The 18,248-nt window shown below is 38.4% G+C and overlaps 2 protein-coding genes across 3 annotated transcripts in view; one reads left to right on the top strand and one right to left on the bottom strand.

Moving 5' to 3' along the window:
• Positions 1–18,248, bottom strand: part of LOC126900977 (uncharacterized) — an 80,903-nt gene that overhangs the window by 16,102 nt on the left and 46,553 nt on the right. The window contains exon 3 of the transcript XR_007702938.1: positions 3,904–4,027. The gene's annotated coding sequence lies outside the window, so the exon portion shown is untranslated. The remainder of the gene's footprint in view (positions 1–3,903; positions 4,028–18,248) is intronic.
• LOC126900968 (PAS domain-containing protein cky-1) overlaps positions 1–18,248 on the top strand; it is a 69,700-nt gene that overhangs the window by 7,515 nt on the left and 43,937 nt on the right. For both annotated transcript variants that reach the window (XM_050677014.1, XM_050677015.1), the window contains exon 2: positions 11,308–11,489. In XM_050677014.1, coding sequence (XP_050532971.1) covers positions 11,308–11,489 — 182 coding nt within the window. The remainder of the gene's footprint in view (positions 1–11,307; positions 11,490–18,248) is intronic.

The following is an 18,248-nucleotide window of genomic DNA, read 5'->3' as shown; positions in this document are numbered from 1 at the left end:
AAATTGTTTAGTAGATTTATTATTTTTGTCAAACTGAAAATTATAATAAATGAAAATCAACAGGATTTCTGACTTGGGCTGGCGTAACGATAGAGTCGTTACCGGAGCACAATTAAAAAACGATTTAGACACTACCGAACGGGTTGAAAGATTTCGGACATCGTAGGCGGCTTTTCACACGGTTAAAAAAAAACTTGTTCTATCTCTCTCCAATGCATGCACACAAACACACACATATATATACTTATTGTGTGTGTATTAAGATTATTTTTCCATTTGTAAAGACCTGAACTGATTATTTCGTCAGCCCAAGAGAGACGCGCGAAGGCACTCGACTGGCCGCCGCCGCGCGGGATGACTCGGCCTCTTTTGTGTTGGCGTTCGCCTTAAATGTTCTCCTTGGCTCTATACACACAGTGTACACACACACACACACACACACACACACACACACACATGAATACCACTACTAGGTGAAATCTCCCGAACGATTTAATCGTTCTTTTTTTGTCTATATCTGTCCATCTTTGTGTCTCTCTCTCACTCCCCCGCCGACGCTGTCGATGAATATAATATAAAAGCGCGATACACAATAAATACTTTTAAACGTCACTCTCGCGGTCTGACGTTCGTCTACAACAGATACAACAGCAGACATAAAAAAAAACCCCCCGACGATGCGCTTTTAAATAGAAATAATAATATGAGTGGCAAACCAGTAGCCGACGGTTGGCGTGCGTTTTTTTTTTTTTTTTGTAGATTTTATTCACACGATTCGTAGGTGCCACCTAACCGTGCGCACATGTTATTTAGACGGCAACAAAAATAATATTATACACACACAAGTGTATACGTCACACACACACACGACACTACAATGGACCCACAAATGAGTATAAGAGATACGAGCTTGGCCGGCGCACACGCGATGCGCGCCGAACGGCCACTTGGACGTTCCGTGGGAATCGGGCAGATCAACAATTATTAAGCGCAGTTTTACAAAAGAGACGATGGCCGCCGTCGGTGAAGTGTCTGATTGGCGAAAACGGCCTCGGGAGAAAACCTCGTCGCCGGCGGGTTTCAAGGCGTAAGGTGTGCGCATTAATCGGCCCGTGCCGAAAAAATGCCTGGGGGCGTGTCGCTATAAATCTGCCGGGCGAACGTCTCCGATATTTCGGTAAATCATTGCCGCGTAATGGCAAACAGATAATAACGCGCTGATAAGGAAAACGTGAGAAAGCTCCGGAAGACGACAAAATATTCACAAGTAAATTGCACGCGCTTAAATGGCCTAAATCGCAACAGCTTTCTCCGGGCAGCGTATAATGCACCGCATAGTGCACGGCGGCCGATAATACTGCGAGCATTATACGATTATTGTAACCGCGTTTGTTTACATGCAACAATAATGGTGTATTATAGCCGCGGGGAGGTACACGGAAACGCCAGGTATCTTGTTTGTATATACATTTTATTCGGTATTTTTTTTTTCCTTCGACTTCGCAGCGATGCGCAACCGCCACCGCACTCCGTTCGATAAAATATATTTTTTTTATTTCCACTATTGACAATGGGCGTACACGCTTAATGTCTCTCTACCGTCGCTGTTTACATACAATTATTATTGTTTCGTACGTTTGTATTATTTGAATTCGAAACTTGCAAAAGTAGGTCGACAACTTGCGACGTGTACACAACATGGCAGAAGAGCCTGCGTACGACAACCGCACACGTGAAATAAAACAGCAATCTCAGTTAAGGGGTTAAGTGTCGAAAGTAAAACGATAGAACGTCTCTCGAATGCAACACGATTTTTGAAAAGCGCCCGCGTTAGTATCGCAACATCGAACAGTTCAGTAAAAACGTTAAAAAAATAGTGTTACTGATTTTAATTATTATTCATAGCGCACGGCACTTTTACGGGCCAACGATTATAATAATAAAAATCAATATATTTATTTAAATGGTGTCGATTAATATGTTGGGACTGTTTTACGATTTTGAACGATTAAAACTTAATGACCGTATTCGGGTGTCCACTTCGCAGGTTTACATCAAAGTTCAAGTCACGGACTGCTTCGTGCGCACACACTCGAACAACGACAAAGCATACATTTTATTGTTTATTTGAATAAAAATTTAAATCATTGCTGGATTCCCTACGTGACTTACTGCAAATCGACCGTAATGACGTCCGTAAAACAGTACAATATGAATAAAACATATTGAAGTGCACGTGCCAATTAAGGAAGCGACGTGCCGCCTCGGCGATGTTACAGTATCACCTTCAGAAACTCAGCGGATACAAAATGATCGATAGGAAGAACAAAAGGTGCGATAAAAAAAAAAAGGCGTCGTTTCCGAGTATTTTTCTTTTATCGATACTCTTATAGATGTACAGAAAATGTTCTCAGTGCCCAATTATCTACTAAGCTGTGATTAATAACTCGAGTGGTGGTTTCACTTGGAAGATACGGCATGAGAACTCAACACCAAACATGTTCTACATTCTGTCAAACAAACAAAACAAACTCCAGTCCAGTATGTTATTAAGAATTTAATTTATATATTCCGTCGTTGCATTAATATCATACTACCAAATCGATGTGCTTAGACACAGTTAAGTAACCGCTGTAGGAAACCCGTATGAGAGGGCGTAGTTCACTATTAGTCATAGGTATTATAATAAAATAATATATATCATGGTGCGTAATGTTATGCCAGTTCAAAGAGGCCATCAATAATTATATTGTGAACTGAAAAATGATTTCTAACGTTAATACAACGGCCAGTTAGAATACATAAATGTATAGCTGTGCAGCATTCAACGGTAAATACAAGAATACGAGCCTCCGCACTTCCACCGATTGGCCGTATTTTGGATATTAACACATAAGACGGGAAGCGGAATAAGACGTTTGTTATTTTTTCCAACACGTTGTACGTTTCTTGAAAATTGTGTTCAAGTCCAATAATATTAATTTCCGGTCACTGACAACTGACGAGTGAAAATGAATAGAAACACGGTAAATTATTCCCTACTTTTTCTCCGTTAGTTTATTGGAATTAGAATGCACTGTGCATAATTTCTACGTTTCGAGAGACGTTCTCTGGAACCTCATGATTAAAAACGACTATTAAATTTCATTGAGTTTGTGAATGAGGTTTTCTTTATAGAAAAATATAATAATCACATATTTTGTGAATGAATTTTCGTTGGAAACCGGTACGCACACACACACGCACGTGCTGGTGAACCTCCGCACGCACAAACATTCGCTGCACAAATGACCGTGTAATGGAAACCGTATATTATTCTAACTTTTGTTTGACAAATGACACACTTTCAATCGTCAATCAATTAATAATCGCCGTCGGGGCATCATTGGGAAAATAATTCAGTCGACGAGAGCTTATGAAAAGGCGCCGGTAAAAAACCATGTTTGACATCACGAAATAATTACAATACTGTACGTTGCACGCATCCCGGTGCATTCTGTTGGCCATAACGAGCCTGGAAATGATTATGATAATGATAATAATTAAATTGGACCGTTTAAAAGAGGATGGGCGTCCGTCTGTCAGAGTTATTCAATTTTTTTTCCATCATATTCTCCCGGCGTTCGACGCGTTATTTATTTTACACCGCACTCTCGGTCTCACCAGACCCGTTACTCCTCTTCGATATATTATTATACGCACATAATACACCTGTACAGGTACAAACTGTGCCCGATGTGTACAATACACGCACGCGCGTGTGTGTAACGACTGTCAAGGCTGCCCATTCAGCCTCACAGAGTCTTCACCATTTATCAGACCGACGGACCGATGGGTCGTCATCGCTCGCGCAAAACTGAACTGAATTAATTGTTTTTTATTTTATTTATATTTTATACTTACCGAGCCGTCCGCCGCGGTGTTTATTATTATTATTTTCATAATAGTCTTTTTATTATTATCATTGCTTAGTGACCTCTTCTATTGATCTTTCTCCCACGTAGTACTTCTTAGCTTATAACCATGCCTATAATAACAGCAACAATAATTACACACATGAAAATAATTCTTCAAAGGATTTCGTTTTTATAAACAGTTATCTTATTTCTTTTCTTCGCATTGACATATTTAAGCCAAAGGTGACGACTTTTATATATGTTTCGAGTAATCCGCAGTTCGTCTCTCCTCTATTTAATTAAATAAAGTCCCATTTTAAAACTAACCTATTATACAATGTTATTTTTTACATACATAACTATGAATTACACTTTGGTGGTTATTTATGTGGCATTTCACGAAGTGGCATAGAATTACAGCGCAATGACTATAATGGCTATATAATAATAGAAGCACTGATATTTTGTTAACAACATAAAAGTCTTAAACATTTTAAATATAACTTATATGATTCAGTTCAAACATTATTAAATAATCAATGCGACAGAATTAATTGTTTTAATTGAAACGCTAACGTGTACTGCATGATTAATGTTTCATAACAAGCAAACACAACGTTCATTTACATTCATAGAAATTAGCACATGTTGATAGAAAGTTTCTAATTGTTGTTTAATTTATGATTTTTATTTGTTTGTTAGTATTTACCCACTATAAATAATGTCGCCACATTCACTTAGGGCTATATGTAAAAATTGATCATTTCAAAATTTTACACATGGAAACTTTGTCAAAAAAAAAAAAAAATTAAATATATTTCAATGACTCTCATAAATCGTACAAGTCAACCAGTATGTTTTATTGAACATAATAAATTAACGATACTATTTAAATTTATCTTCAAAAAAACACCTAATACGATTACAAACGTAGAATAAATTTTAATCAATAATAAAAATGTAGAAAAAAGTTCAAATTAATGTATAAAAAACGTACAAAACGAAATAAATAAAGAGTTTACATTTTTTTGTTTATTTTCACTTTAGTATACACTCGATGTTTTTTTTTTTATAATAACATTACATTCACGTATCGTTAAATTTAAATACTTGAAAACTATCAATTTTTTTTTTTACTTTTCTCGAAATGTTATTACTTTAAATTTGAACACAGCCGATCACTAATGTGTCATTTGATAATACAGTTTTTAGAAAAATTGTTATTTTGACAAAGTTAGTGAAATTTACATATGAAAAATTTAAGAATGATCATTTTTATTTATAACTTTTGAGGTTTTTTGGAGTTATCACGTTGAATTTACGTTTGCAAAAATACAATTTTGGAAGGATCACTTTTATCGGAATTTACAATTTTACTTACTTAAGTCGGTTGAATGATTTATAGACGGAAATAGTCAGTGGGATTACGTTGGGAATAGTACAATATTAAATACATCCATCAAGGTATTTTACAAGTATTAAATATCGCACTACAACACCTTGATGTATATAATAATTATTTAACTTGTATACAAGTTATAGCTGACATTCGAACGCCTTGTACTCGCGTTATATGTGACATGATAAACGCGTTCTGGACCTAATGTAGTATAATAAATATTCCATTAAAATTTGACAGTATTTTGGCTGTGATTCAAATAAACTATCTGTGATTTGAATACAAACTACAAGTTTCTTCTCCACCGTTAATTGCTTTGTTAATTGTTTGTCTTACAAGATGACAAATAAATACATATTTTTTCCCCAAAAAATGTGTACAATTTGGATTTTTAATGGATAAAAAAAGTGATCAGAAAATAAGTTTAGTAAATTCTTAGTATAATTATTCAGCGAGTATAACATTCACTTAAGAAATATATTTAATCGTATATATTTATAGATTGCACTGGAAAAATTTACGAATTTCAATCTTAAATGTATAATAATGATGTAGCATTATCACTTGATATATTTTACTAATGATAAAATATATTAATACACTTAAAATCAGATTAAAATATAAACCATCAGTATAATTTATTTTCTATATCGACTACATTATAAATAGTATGCCATAGGTATACCATAGTTTGTGCGCAAATTGCAATTATACAAAGAAGGAATCAGACGTTGGATTATGCGGATGTCTGTTAGCCATGAGAAGCAAAACGGTGTAATAGTATTAAAGCTGAATAGTTAATTCACGGCAATGGAGTATTAAATCAAACGTCACAATATCAAAGCATTATCTTTTTTATCGAGTCTTGGAACTATGTTCTTTTACTGATTACTCTAAAAATGCGAGAAATGGCAAAATGAAAATCCAGTTGATATACTATGGGGCTGAATAATAATCTCATTCATCAAACATAACGGCGTCTATGACGTTGAAACAGCACTCGAGACCATATTAATACTTCACATGGAAAAATAATATGAATACATATATTATCATGTAAAGCCCTCAACATACTCCTAATAACGTAATATCGTACAATAATAATTATCACTTTTAGAAAATAAAACTTTAGTTTAAGTCTTTCAAATGACGTGTCATGTGATGTATACGACTGAGTACACGGACATAAATTACACCCGAGTGGTATTTATCATTCCATTAGGTGAGGTATTTGTAGTGGGTCTCGTTTGTATGCGTATATATGTTTTTTTTTCAATAATATGTGTACGTATCAACTATATATAAACGACTTCGAGTTTTGTTTACCACAGAGATTTTCACTATAAATATTCTTTCGACATAATATATCATCATATCTTCGAAGCAATAAAGACCGTTTAAAAAAATGATACGATAACAATTTAATAGCGAGTAAAACATGAACATCCTGTATTGAGCCAATTGAGTGTACAGTAATTCTATCAAAGACATTGCCGTAGGCGTCCGCAGGGGGAAAGGGGACAGTTCACTCCTTCTTAACATTTAGCTTGGTCAATTATCATAATCATTGTATATTATAAAAAATTTAATTAAATTTTAATTAAAAGATAAACAATTATATTTTTATTAAATAATATTATGAATGCCAGGATTAAGAGCATTTGTTTTTTATAGATTAATGACACGTGATTTTTATTTTTATTTATCAAGTGTATAGAGACACTTAATTCTATAAATAATACATAAAAATAATAAAACAAATCTTCTATTTATAGCTTTTTTTTCTGGGAACCCTTAATTGTCTATTAGAATAATATTTTTGAGGATACTAAATTGTATTTTCTCGTTAACTAAGGTAGCTAAGCTCTTTCTTGTTACGCCTATGGCGAGACCTTCGAAAAAGCCTGGTCGATAAACCATATAATCCTAACCCTTTCAACGCTGGGTCTGTTGAGCAGACAGTGAAACCAAATATTTAACAAATTATTTTGTTCCTCCATGAAAAATTTCTGTGTGAGCCCTTTGACACTGCCAAGTGACAAGCATTAAAGTCTCCGTCGCAAGAACACTCAATTTTCAATAAATTGGACGACAAACGCTTTACTTGTTTACAGCACACGACAGGTTTTATCATAAGAAAAAGGTGTCATGCTTAGTCGACAAAAAAATTACACTTGAACACATTTTCTAATTACCGTGACAACATTATTCCATAAAACAAAACGCTTTAGGGTAACATATCAATAACCCAAATGAAATTTTACTATATTGCCAAGTGCTATAGACTTACGATGGGATGTCACCGCTTGTGTATGACCGACGACAGTTGAGTTGCGCCCATTCATCAACACGTTTCAGTGAGGTTGGTATGCCCACAAAAGCGCACATCAATCTCCTGTCAAAATATATTACATCTTACCACACGCGAGAATGTATGCCACATTCTAACCGCTAAAATATTTCCTAAATTCTTTAAAACCACAAAGAGCGCATTGGTGTTGTTTAGTGAAAATTCTAAACATTTTAAAATTGAATACTAGCGGTGACACCACTTTTGTACTCCGCGTGTTGACAGATGACACAGTATCATGTTAAGTTTGCAATTATTCGTAAAACTGAATCAAAATTATTAAATATCCAATAGGATTACTATCCACGAAACGATATTGGTTTTTTCTTCGGTCCTTAAGGGCGGATCTACCAATGCGGTTGTGGAACGAGCAACAGGGCCAAGAGCTAGTCGTCGTTCAATGTGCAGATACTCGTGAAACGCGTACACGGGTATTATGCCCCAAGTTTCCCGGATTAATCATTCAATCGGCCGTGTCACATAAACAAGCTCGGTTTCCATAATATAATCCCAACGTTTTACAAATCAACGAGCGCTCTCACAAGCTGCACCGCAGTCAAGTATACATAGCGAATAACACACGTACAGATAGATAACCCGGACGAATACGATTATAATAATAATAATAATAATATGGTCGCACCGAGAGACATTATCGTTTATATTATTCTATACTCGTTTGCCGTATCAGTTCATATTATATATTGTTATTATTACGACATAGAGCCGAGGTGACTTTTTACACGTCGTTTGTCTCCAGTAGAGCTCCTTTAATTTCTACCGGTCAGCCATTAAATTACACTTGTCGGTCGACGTTTATTATTATTACCGTGGTCAGTTGCATATTTTAATACTCGCACATAATATTATATTCCATACGAGTGTAAAATAAATACGTTTATATTTTATAATCGTCAAGTTCACCCCTCCGCTTGCCATCGACCGCAATTCTACGCAACGTTTTTTTTTGTTTCGAGAACAACTTTACAGCGTCTCTAAATCAGGTGACAAACTTGCGCCCATAGCGCCTCGCGTTGAAAATTTATTATTTGTTTTTTCGATTTTTCTAACATACAACATATTATTTTGTCTCACGCAGGCCTATCTGAAAACCATCTACAACACATGCGACCGTTACACCGACAAGTGTTTACACGTATAATATAATGCGGATCCGTGTAAAATTCTTTGACACATCGTTTGTACACCAAGTCGGCGATTGTGATAGGTGGTCGTGTATATTTTGTGGACCATCGCGAAAACGCCACTTAATAGCGTAAAATAATTAAAAACAACTTCCACGGTTATGATAAATTTTGTTAATTTCTCTGTATTCTTATATCGAACAGTTCGAACAGTTATATGAATAAGTTTTATGAATGAAAATCACTAAAACGCGTTTATATTCATAATGAGTTTTGCTCAATGTATGTTGGAAGTGTTCAACATGTCGTACATCAAAATATATATACATATTTTTTTTCTTCTAACTCGATGACGTATAGTCGGATAATGATGACAACCGCACTGGCTCGCTGAATTGCCGCACGGCTGCGGTTTACCATGGGAAATCACAATATTGTTTGAAGTTGTAGTCGGCGCCGTCATTTACCTGCTCAGATATCAATCAAAACGTACACAATGCAGCGATGTACTAAACTATGTTATTATCATGTACCGGAACTCCGTTTCGGACTCTATAAACGTTTATAATTGTTTCAAAACTATCCATTTTTTAGTGTATACGATGTATAAAGTTATATCCAAAAAACCGTAAAAAAAATTATATAGAGTAAAATAAAATAGAAAAATTGTTTTTCGCTACGAACCCAAATTGTAATTAGCCATTAAAAAAATTATAATTCAGCACGATTTTGTTTACACTCGGCGGTCAATGTCTTCAAGTAATTTATACATTTAATTAGTTAATAGAAAATACATATAGAAATGAATTTCTATAAAACCATGGCAAACAAACGAAAGTCAAAAGGTCCGTGGGAAACGTTCATCACTACCGTTCGGGCATTGGGTACATATTGACACAAGCGTTGGTCGTTCTCGAGATTGCCACCGCACGAGTGTTTGTTCAAAAACGCAAACAAAACACTCCAAGATGGACTAGAAATCCGATGGAATTATGTGCGTTTACCGCACATTACATTGTATTAACGACGATAAAGAAAAAATTAAAGCGGTTGCGCCAATGACTAGAGTATTACATTAAAAAAAAAACATTGTAGCCGGATGACATATCCAACGACAGGTCATGTCTCGGCAGATTGACAACAAGATGGATAACACCGGTCGGTTTCGGCGAGAAAATGATTGTTTATTCCAATGCGTTTGTAAATTCTAATGCCGGCGGCTTTATTGGCAACATATGCCGAGACTGACTTCCGTTGTCCGCAATTTCTGCTTCATAAAGTATTCGCTATAATACAAATCGCAGTGGCGAATATTTTCTCCCGGTCGGTTGGACATGTCGACGATAATTTTGTAAGCCCCCCTCCCCCCGTTTTATATTCCACGATACACGTTCATTACACAGTTTTATTAACATCACATTTATTCAAACGGCGAGCTCGCACATATATATATATATATATGCAAACTGCTCTCGAGGAACGCATTACAATAAATATTACACCGCAAAACCCGGTGCCGGTAAAAATCGTATTGTAACGAACTGGCATAACGTCCCCCGCGCATTACTGTTGCGGGTACCTTTACACGTGATCCGGCAATAAAAATCGTCAAAAATCCGGTTATTAAAATTGTAATGTGCTAATTGTCGCGGTAAACATATTCGAGCGATTACTCACGAGGCCAAAACAAACACTTATTCGGCTATAAGATTAAAAAATTACAAAATTATGGCGCCTACATTTCCGGCGCCCATTTCGCTGTATAATTCGGTCTACAAGCTCAATAATGTTTTATTTTTTCTCGACCTCCCGACCAATCGTATTGATTTTGTTACAATTAACTGGCAGCACAGTCGTTAAATAGCGAAAGTCGCTGAAAACACGGCACATTTGTACGCTTCAGATATTTCGTTCTCATTATTCCGTTATGTTATTTTTTTTTTTTAATTACAAGCTTTACGGGTCCAACGCGTGCATTATAATTTATCCATAAATTGTTTTCGACCACCTAATACTTTCTTTTTTAATAATAACTTTTCGAAATACCCAATATCAAATCGGCAAAGCTGCCGGACAGCGAACACGGCGCCGGCGGCAACGTCAGCTCTATCGGAGCCCATTAATCGATACAACGGCCTATGCGTTGCCGGCGCTGAGTGATTGCGTGGGCGCACACAGGACGCCGCATTGGAAACTCTCGCCGGCCGCACTACCGGCGGCGCAAGCATTTAATTAAGACGCCCGGCCACCGTGGCCCTCGTAGGCGTCCATTACACACGCATTGTTGTTGACGACGATCTGTTTCAGAAACTGGTGTACACTTTCCCGTCCCGACTTGGTTGTCCTTTTAAACGCGTTCAATCGCGCAGTTGGCCTATAGGCTCGCGCGCGTAATTAGCACTTGGGTTTCCAATTGGACCGAATAATTATGTTAATTTGCTGGTCGATGATTTAAACGCGTAACATTTCTAACGGCTAATATTTCTACGGTTTCTTATGGTTATTGTTTGTCGACAGGTTTGACGCCACCAAGTCTACCAAAGGAGCCAGTAAACTCCGGAGGGACCTGATCAACGCGGAGATCGCCAACCTGCGAGACCTGTTGCCGCTGCCGCCATCGACCCGGCAACGGTTGTCGCAACTGCAATTAATGGCTCTGGTCTGCGTTTACGTCCGGAAAGCCAACTACTTCCAACAAGGTAAATATCTTTTATTTTTTTCTACAATTGGATTTCTTCGGCTGTGCCGCGGCAATGTGTGTGACGCGCTGACGAAGAAGAACAGTCACCGCCGCCACAATGGTCCGGTCGTAATTAATCAACGCGCAGTTTGACGCGACCGCGGCACCAATAAATCTTCCCACAGTAATGAGCCTTCACATTTCCATATGGGCGAGTAACGCGTATACAAAACGAACGCACCAGATCCTCCACCGTGCGACCCGTCCGCGGAGGACGCCACTTGGATCTATTGATTTTTACGATCGCGCAATAAAATTCGCTACGGCATTGCCGAGAGAGTGTCTTTGCGACCGCTCCGCCGCCAACGACGATATCCTTTAGACCAAACGGCGATTTTGTTTTTATACGTTTGCCGTTTATTTAAATGCGTCGTCGTCGTCCACTTAACTGAAAATAAACTTCCATTGAAAACGTGTTTTGCCGATAAATAAGAGAGTAAGTTTGTTAGGCTCTAACGAACCACCATTTTTATCGACACGGAGAAATTGTCCACATAATTTACAGTGTGGTGGAGATGAATCGGTGTCGAGTTCATCAGCACCGCCGCCATACGAAATATAGCGCACAACATGGACATTTATTTAACAGATAAATGTCATATTATTTTGTTGTGATCCGCACGCTCGTAAACCGTGAGAATTTATTCACGTTAAACGCTTCTTACCCCGAAGTCCACTCCACCCAGCACTGTTCACGTATCAATTACGTGTCATTACCATAGCCGCGGGGTTGATGGCTCTTCAACAGCTATTACAATGTACCACCGACACGGAGTATTAAGGTTTTCTTTTACACACGGCACGCATATATTAAACGGTAAACCGAATGTGCTAGTGGTGATCCGGTCGGATCCGCCTCGTACGATCGTCTGAGAAACGTTTTATTAAACAGACGTTTACAAAATAAATATACACCGGAAAGATACGGACATTCCAATATCGACTGGTCGCACCACGTGCATTACATCGTAATATCATGTCGATCGCTCACTCGAAAAAAACAAAATTTCTGTTATTTTTTTTCGACCGCACAATTTGCGTGTTTTCCGATTTTTCAAAACGTTATGTGCGTACCTCTATTTTGTGCGTTCATTCAAATAGCCGCACGACCTTGCGCGTCCGTCCCGCCGGCCACGAGCGGTTCCCACGCGTCCCACGCTCGCCGGGCGCGCGCCGATACACACACACACGCGCGCACACGGTAGCCGTGTTCGTGTTTTTATTTTACAACCCATTAGCGGCACCGTGGCGACACCAATGGACGGTGAAATTATTTTGGTTTTACAGCTTTTTCTGTCCATTACTCATTTTTATGTACTCACGCCGTATTAACTACCGCACCGTCCCCGAAAATGCGCCCGTCCGGTTACACAGCACCCGTCGGAAAATAAAAGCCACTGCGCCCACGCGACCCCAATGGAAATCTGTTCAAACGGCGCCGTCCGTCGTGTAAACGATACCCGTCCGTCCAGCTAACGCATTGCTCGGTGGCCGAGTAATCAAATGTGCCGATACATTTGTGAGTACACCGCCGAGGTATTTTGGACGTCACGCGTTCAGACGCGAGCACGTGTCCCACGACTCATTGGGTTAAAGACACGGTCATAGTTTTCCCGTGATTATTGTACACGGTAAACGGACACGAGCCTCGGAAGTACACTGAGAATAACAATCAAACTGTCTCATAGAAACAATAGTAAATGCGTTTTCCAACTGGACGATAGACAATATCGTTACAATAGTAATCATTCGTTTAATATGCTAACGACCTCATTTATATAGTTTTTAAATAAAAAAATAAAGTACTTGTATTATCGTTTAGCATAATAAAGCACATTCGGGTAAACCACGATGTGATTTGAATCGCATAGATGTTGATCGATTTGCCCAAAGAATATTAAATCACTAATTGTTTAAATTATACTTTATGGGTATACCTAATAACCCTTTACACGAGACGCGCATACTTGATTCCATTACTATTGATTAGGTATTTTAAACGCAACCGATATATTTTACAATTATGTTTCCATAAAATATCGTCAATATCACCACTACTCCGTCACAACTGTAATGTATTCTATTTAATCATATTATACAAATGCTTCCGTTTTCATAAGCCACTCGATACGCTGTACGAGCAATCTCTTTCGACGACAACTATTTACAGTCGGTACGGTAGGTTTTTTATGCGGTCAACGAACGGTCCGAGTTGTTCTGGAATAATGTCGGGAAAACATTTTCACGGGATAGCCAGAACAAGTTCACACGATGAAAATACGTCTTCATTTGGGTCTCTACATCGCGCGTTTGATTGATGATGGCTTGGCCCGTGTTTGATTTAATAATGACTGGCCTAATGACCGCGCAAGCCCCGGGTGAGCAAAAAAATAATAATAATAAAAACGTTCTAATTGAATAAGAAGATAATTATGCCGTCTCGAGCGAACACCGCCGTCATCTCAGAGCGCGCGCGCCCCTCCGTCGGGTAATAATAATTGTGCTCTGGATATACGCTGGCCAGTTGCCCGGCCATAATAATATGATTAGGAAATAAAAATCGTTATTATTAACATCATTTTCGGCAATGTCATGGTACCCATTGACTAGTCGCGAGGTTATTTTTTTTTTTTCAAGAAAAGCTTATTTCGTCTATTATATTATTGTAAGCATATATAATAAACGATGGTCCCTATTAGATTAAAGCGTAACAAGGCAGGAACTCGTTAAGAAAAACTGCACCTTATTACTATTGTTGCCACTTGATCACATTGACACGGAACTCGATTCGATAACTCCTTTTCGTCAGACTAGAAATAGTTTAATACAACGGATCGCATTGGCTTATTTTGTTATTGTTGTGAATATCTACAATAATTCTGTCCAATACTCGCCTGGAAAATACTTAGTATAGAATAAAAAAACGTATGAAATTTCTTAAAATTATCCGTTATTCATTTACGAAGGCGTAGCTGTTTTTAATTCCTTACAACGAGAACAACGAAAAAATACATTGGCTCTTTGGTAGTCTTAATTGAGACCAGAAAACCAGTTATTATTACCGCCAGAATTATTCAGATGACATACGGCCACAAATAACACATTTCTCGTTTTCAATTACCGAGGTGGGCTTTCTGTGGTCAGTGTACAATTTTTCAATTTACAAATATGTCAATAGATTTCTCAAGGCACTTAATATAATCATTTGTAAATTCGACGGCATTACTCACAACATGCTCTTAAAACTCATTATCTTGTAAACTTCTTGTACCGGCGTTCACATACAAGACGTTTTCGAGTAAACGATAATGCAACGAGTAGTTTTTTCGTTGGTTATTAATTCTGATTTCCTTTTTTTACCCGAAATACGTGATTTTTTCAACCGAATCCATTACGCGTATTATAACTGTTGCTACGGCAGGCGGACAAGAGAGGCGACACAACCGGTCGCGTGTTTTGTGTCTGCTCTTCGAACCGTTTGCCAATACCACTTTATAACGTGTAAAAATACTGTTTACACCGTCGATAAAAGAGTGCACATCTAAATCGTCTGCCGGTCGGTTTATTGTGTGTAATATTTTCGCTGGCGCTACGACAAAAACCCGTTGATATATTTTATACAACTGTGAACGCGAATAAATCCGATGATTAAATGACGACGGCGACAGGTTCGCATGATAATTCATCGAATTTAAACACCAGTAGATGCGTCGAGATTTCGACGGCAACTGGTTTAAAAAAAATACGACGCTTGTCACAAACAAACAAAAAAAACAACAAATATTTCGCGAAATGCTTTGCACGCGCACAAAAGTGGTATCCATTAGCCGGTCGCGAAAAATAGATTTCGGCCGTCTTGTTATCTGCTCGGAACAAAACGCACAACATGCCCTGTCGTGTGTCACTCGGGTGGCGTCTACGAGGAGGCCCCCACCTCTTGGTCTTGGCTTGCCGCCGCTATTATCATTATATGTAAATAGACATTTTACTGTTCACCCCGAGGCGGCCGTTTTATTCCGTCTGTCCGAGAAAAGTTTATGCTTCTGCGGTAGGCGAGGGGAATATTGAAAAATAAAGTACACACAATAACATATTGTTCACTATCTCCGACGATCTCATATTATGTACACTCCTCGCCCCTCGAACACAATGAAGGTGAATTATTTTTCTAATATTTATTTATTTTTTCGCGTGCACTATGCTCGTCTCCGCCATTTACATACAATAGACCGAGGACGGTTACAAGTACGGGCGCTGGCTTCGGTGTACAGGACATACTTAACGATATTATTTTCGCCGAAGGTGCCGTTTTCGCTTTTTCCGTCAGCCTCCGGCGGCACATTAACAGTTGAGTACAATAATGAAGAGCGTACATAATTATTGTTATTATTACATTGTTATCGGTAAAACACGGTGAGTTTTATTCGTAAAATCTGCCTACCATACCTATTTTGTAAAGATCAAAGATCTTTGTGAAGATTTGCTAACGAGTACGTTCACAGGACACTTGCCGATCCATCTGAGAGATCGAACCGATTTAAAGAAAACCTCGCGGAGTACATTAATTGTGAGAGAATTATGAGGTCGCGGAATAGAGAATATACTGCTAGTCGAACATGGAAGTTCACTTTAGCGTACTGTAAAATACAAAATGAAAATTATGGCGCGCTGTACGCTGCGGAGGACAACATGTAAATATCGTAACATGTCATTGCGGATATCATGTATTCCGACAACATGTAGGTGCGGTGGTGTTATCGCAAAGATGGATATTGCACGTTTTACAAAACATTGTGTCGTTGCAACGAATACACCGGGAGAACATTATCGCGGCGGCAATGAGGAGACACTCTGTCGGTTTCGCCGGCGAGTTACGCTGTACGTAACGTGCCCTTTATTGGTACCGAATGATCCAACAGATTGGCGCACAGTCCGTAGGACAACTGTTAGTGCATCTGATTTTCAGAAAACGATAAATTAGTGTTTCACGCGAATAAAAAATGGCGACGGTCAAAAACTTTTGTGTTCCACAAATTTAGACGGAAATGTAGTTGCGTTTTTGACCTCGACACTAATTTGTTTAAAAAGCAATTTACTTTGTTTCGCGTGTTGATTTATAAAAAAACAACGAGACGAAAACATAATTATAAAAGAGCGACCATTGTGAGCAAAAAAATAATAACAAACTCGAGTAGATTTGCTTGTGACCTGCGGAGTCGACGTCGTGCCCGGAGGTCGTGCGAAATGTCGTCCGTCACGCGACTTAATGTCGTCCGGCCTAAGGTTTCCATCAGACGGCTAGCGGCCGATTTTTTTATACACGTAAACGGTTGGTGCCCGACGAAGTTTTTGGTGACCTCGCGCCGCTCTAGCGGTCCGAGTAAAACCGAAAATGATAATAACGCCTAATCACAATAATGAGGATAATATGAAAAAACCGGTCGTTTCGAACGTTTCCACAGAGAACCCGAGTACATATCCGACAGGAATGGAAATGCCAGCGTGGAGGAGAAGGGCGATAATAACACTGGGGCGGTACCGGCGTAGGAATATCGCGTTATAACCGCCGTTCGGTTACCCCGTCCGGGCACAGCGCGTACGCACCTAATGCGTGTGCCTTACAGTACCACGGCGGCGCATTCCAAAGCAGAGACACAATTCCTACGGTAATTATTATAGTTTCCCGGGTGTACCTGTTGGCCGTCGCATCTCTTCGCTGTACACTGCTCCAGTATATAATACAACGCCGTTGTGGGCGGATTATTATTACACACGGTCCCGATGATTAGAAACCCGTATACTCCCCTGACCACCCACCCTTCCTCCGCTCCCCTTACCGAAACCCGTCGGCGCTCGACTAAGGCAAATCGATTCGGTCTCGGCCGAAAATTACAATACCGCACCAATAGATTGATGTTGCGCAATCACATGTCCAATACAATTGCACGTCGCGTCCGGTTATGATATCATAAATTACATTAGACATAATATCGCCAGCGCAGTGCGTTTCACCCGAGTCGTCGGCCGCAAAATAACCACAACTTCGATCAAACAGTAACGAAAAAGAAAAGACATTTCACGGACAACATGCAATTTTAAAAAAATAAATAAATACTACGATTGTTTTTTAAATTAAGTACAACGTCGATTCGCGCGATCGCATAACGGAGACACAAATGGTTTGAATATCAAGTAAACAATGTTCCGTTTTCATTACGTAAAATAATTTTCACGTCATAAACATATTTTATGACACAATTTGCTCGTTCTTAAGGAAACAAGTAAAATTCGAAATTGAATTTTTCAAAAAATTGAAAATACCGCCGAGATTTAAACCCATTAATAGTTTGTAACTGAAACTAACTGTTTTCCAATCGGTCCAACAATATTATACATTGTTTACTGTATCACTCGAGTTTTCCCATGTTGTAATTATCGACTGAAAATAAAACTAGTGAATTAATTTGACGTTTACTCGTGTAAACGTTTAAGTTATTATTCGATACGGCTTGTTGGTTAACTGCTTTTTTTAAATTCCACAATCTGCCATTGTCGTAGATTTTTCGTATTTATTATTATTTCTCTCTGCGAAATCGATAAAATGATTATTACGCATCGAGTTTGAAAATGTTGCGGATTCAACCGTAGAAAACATATTTATATTAAAGTTTTATTGGACCGAGCAACGCAAATATATGATGAAATCGCTAGGTTTTAA

The sequence above is a fragment of the Daktulosphaira vitifoliae genome, unplaced genomic scaffold (genome assembly GCF_025091365.1).
Source record: "Daktulosphaira vitifoliae isolate Bord-2020 unplaced genomic scaffold, ASM2509136v1 Scaffold_3, whole genome shotgun sequence".
Taxonomy (NCBI): Eukaryota; Metazoa; Arthropoda; class Insecta; order Hemiptera; family Phylloxeridae; genus Daktulosphaira; species Daktulosphaira vitifoliae.
This window is presented reverse-complemented; position numbering and strand designations above follow the sequence as displayed.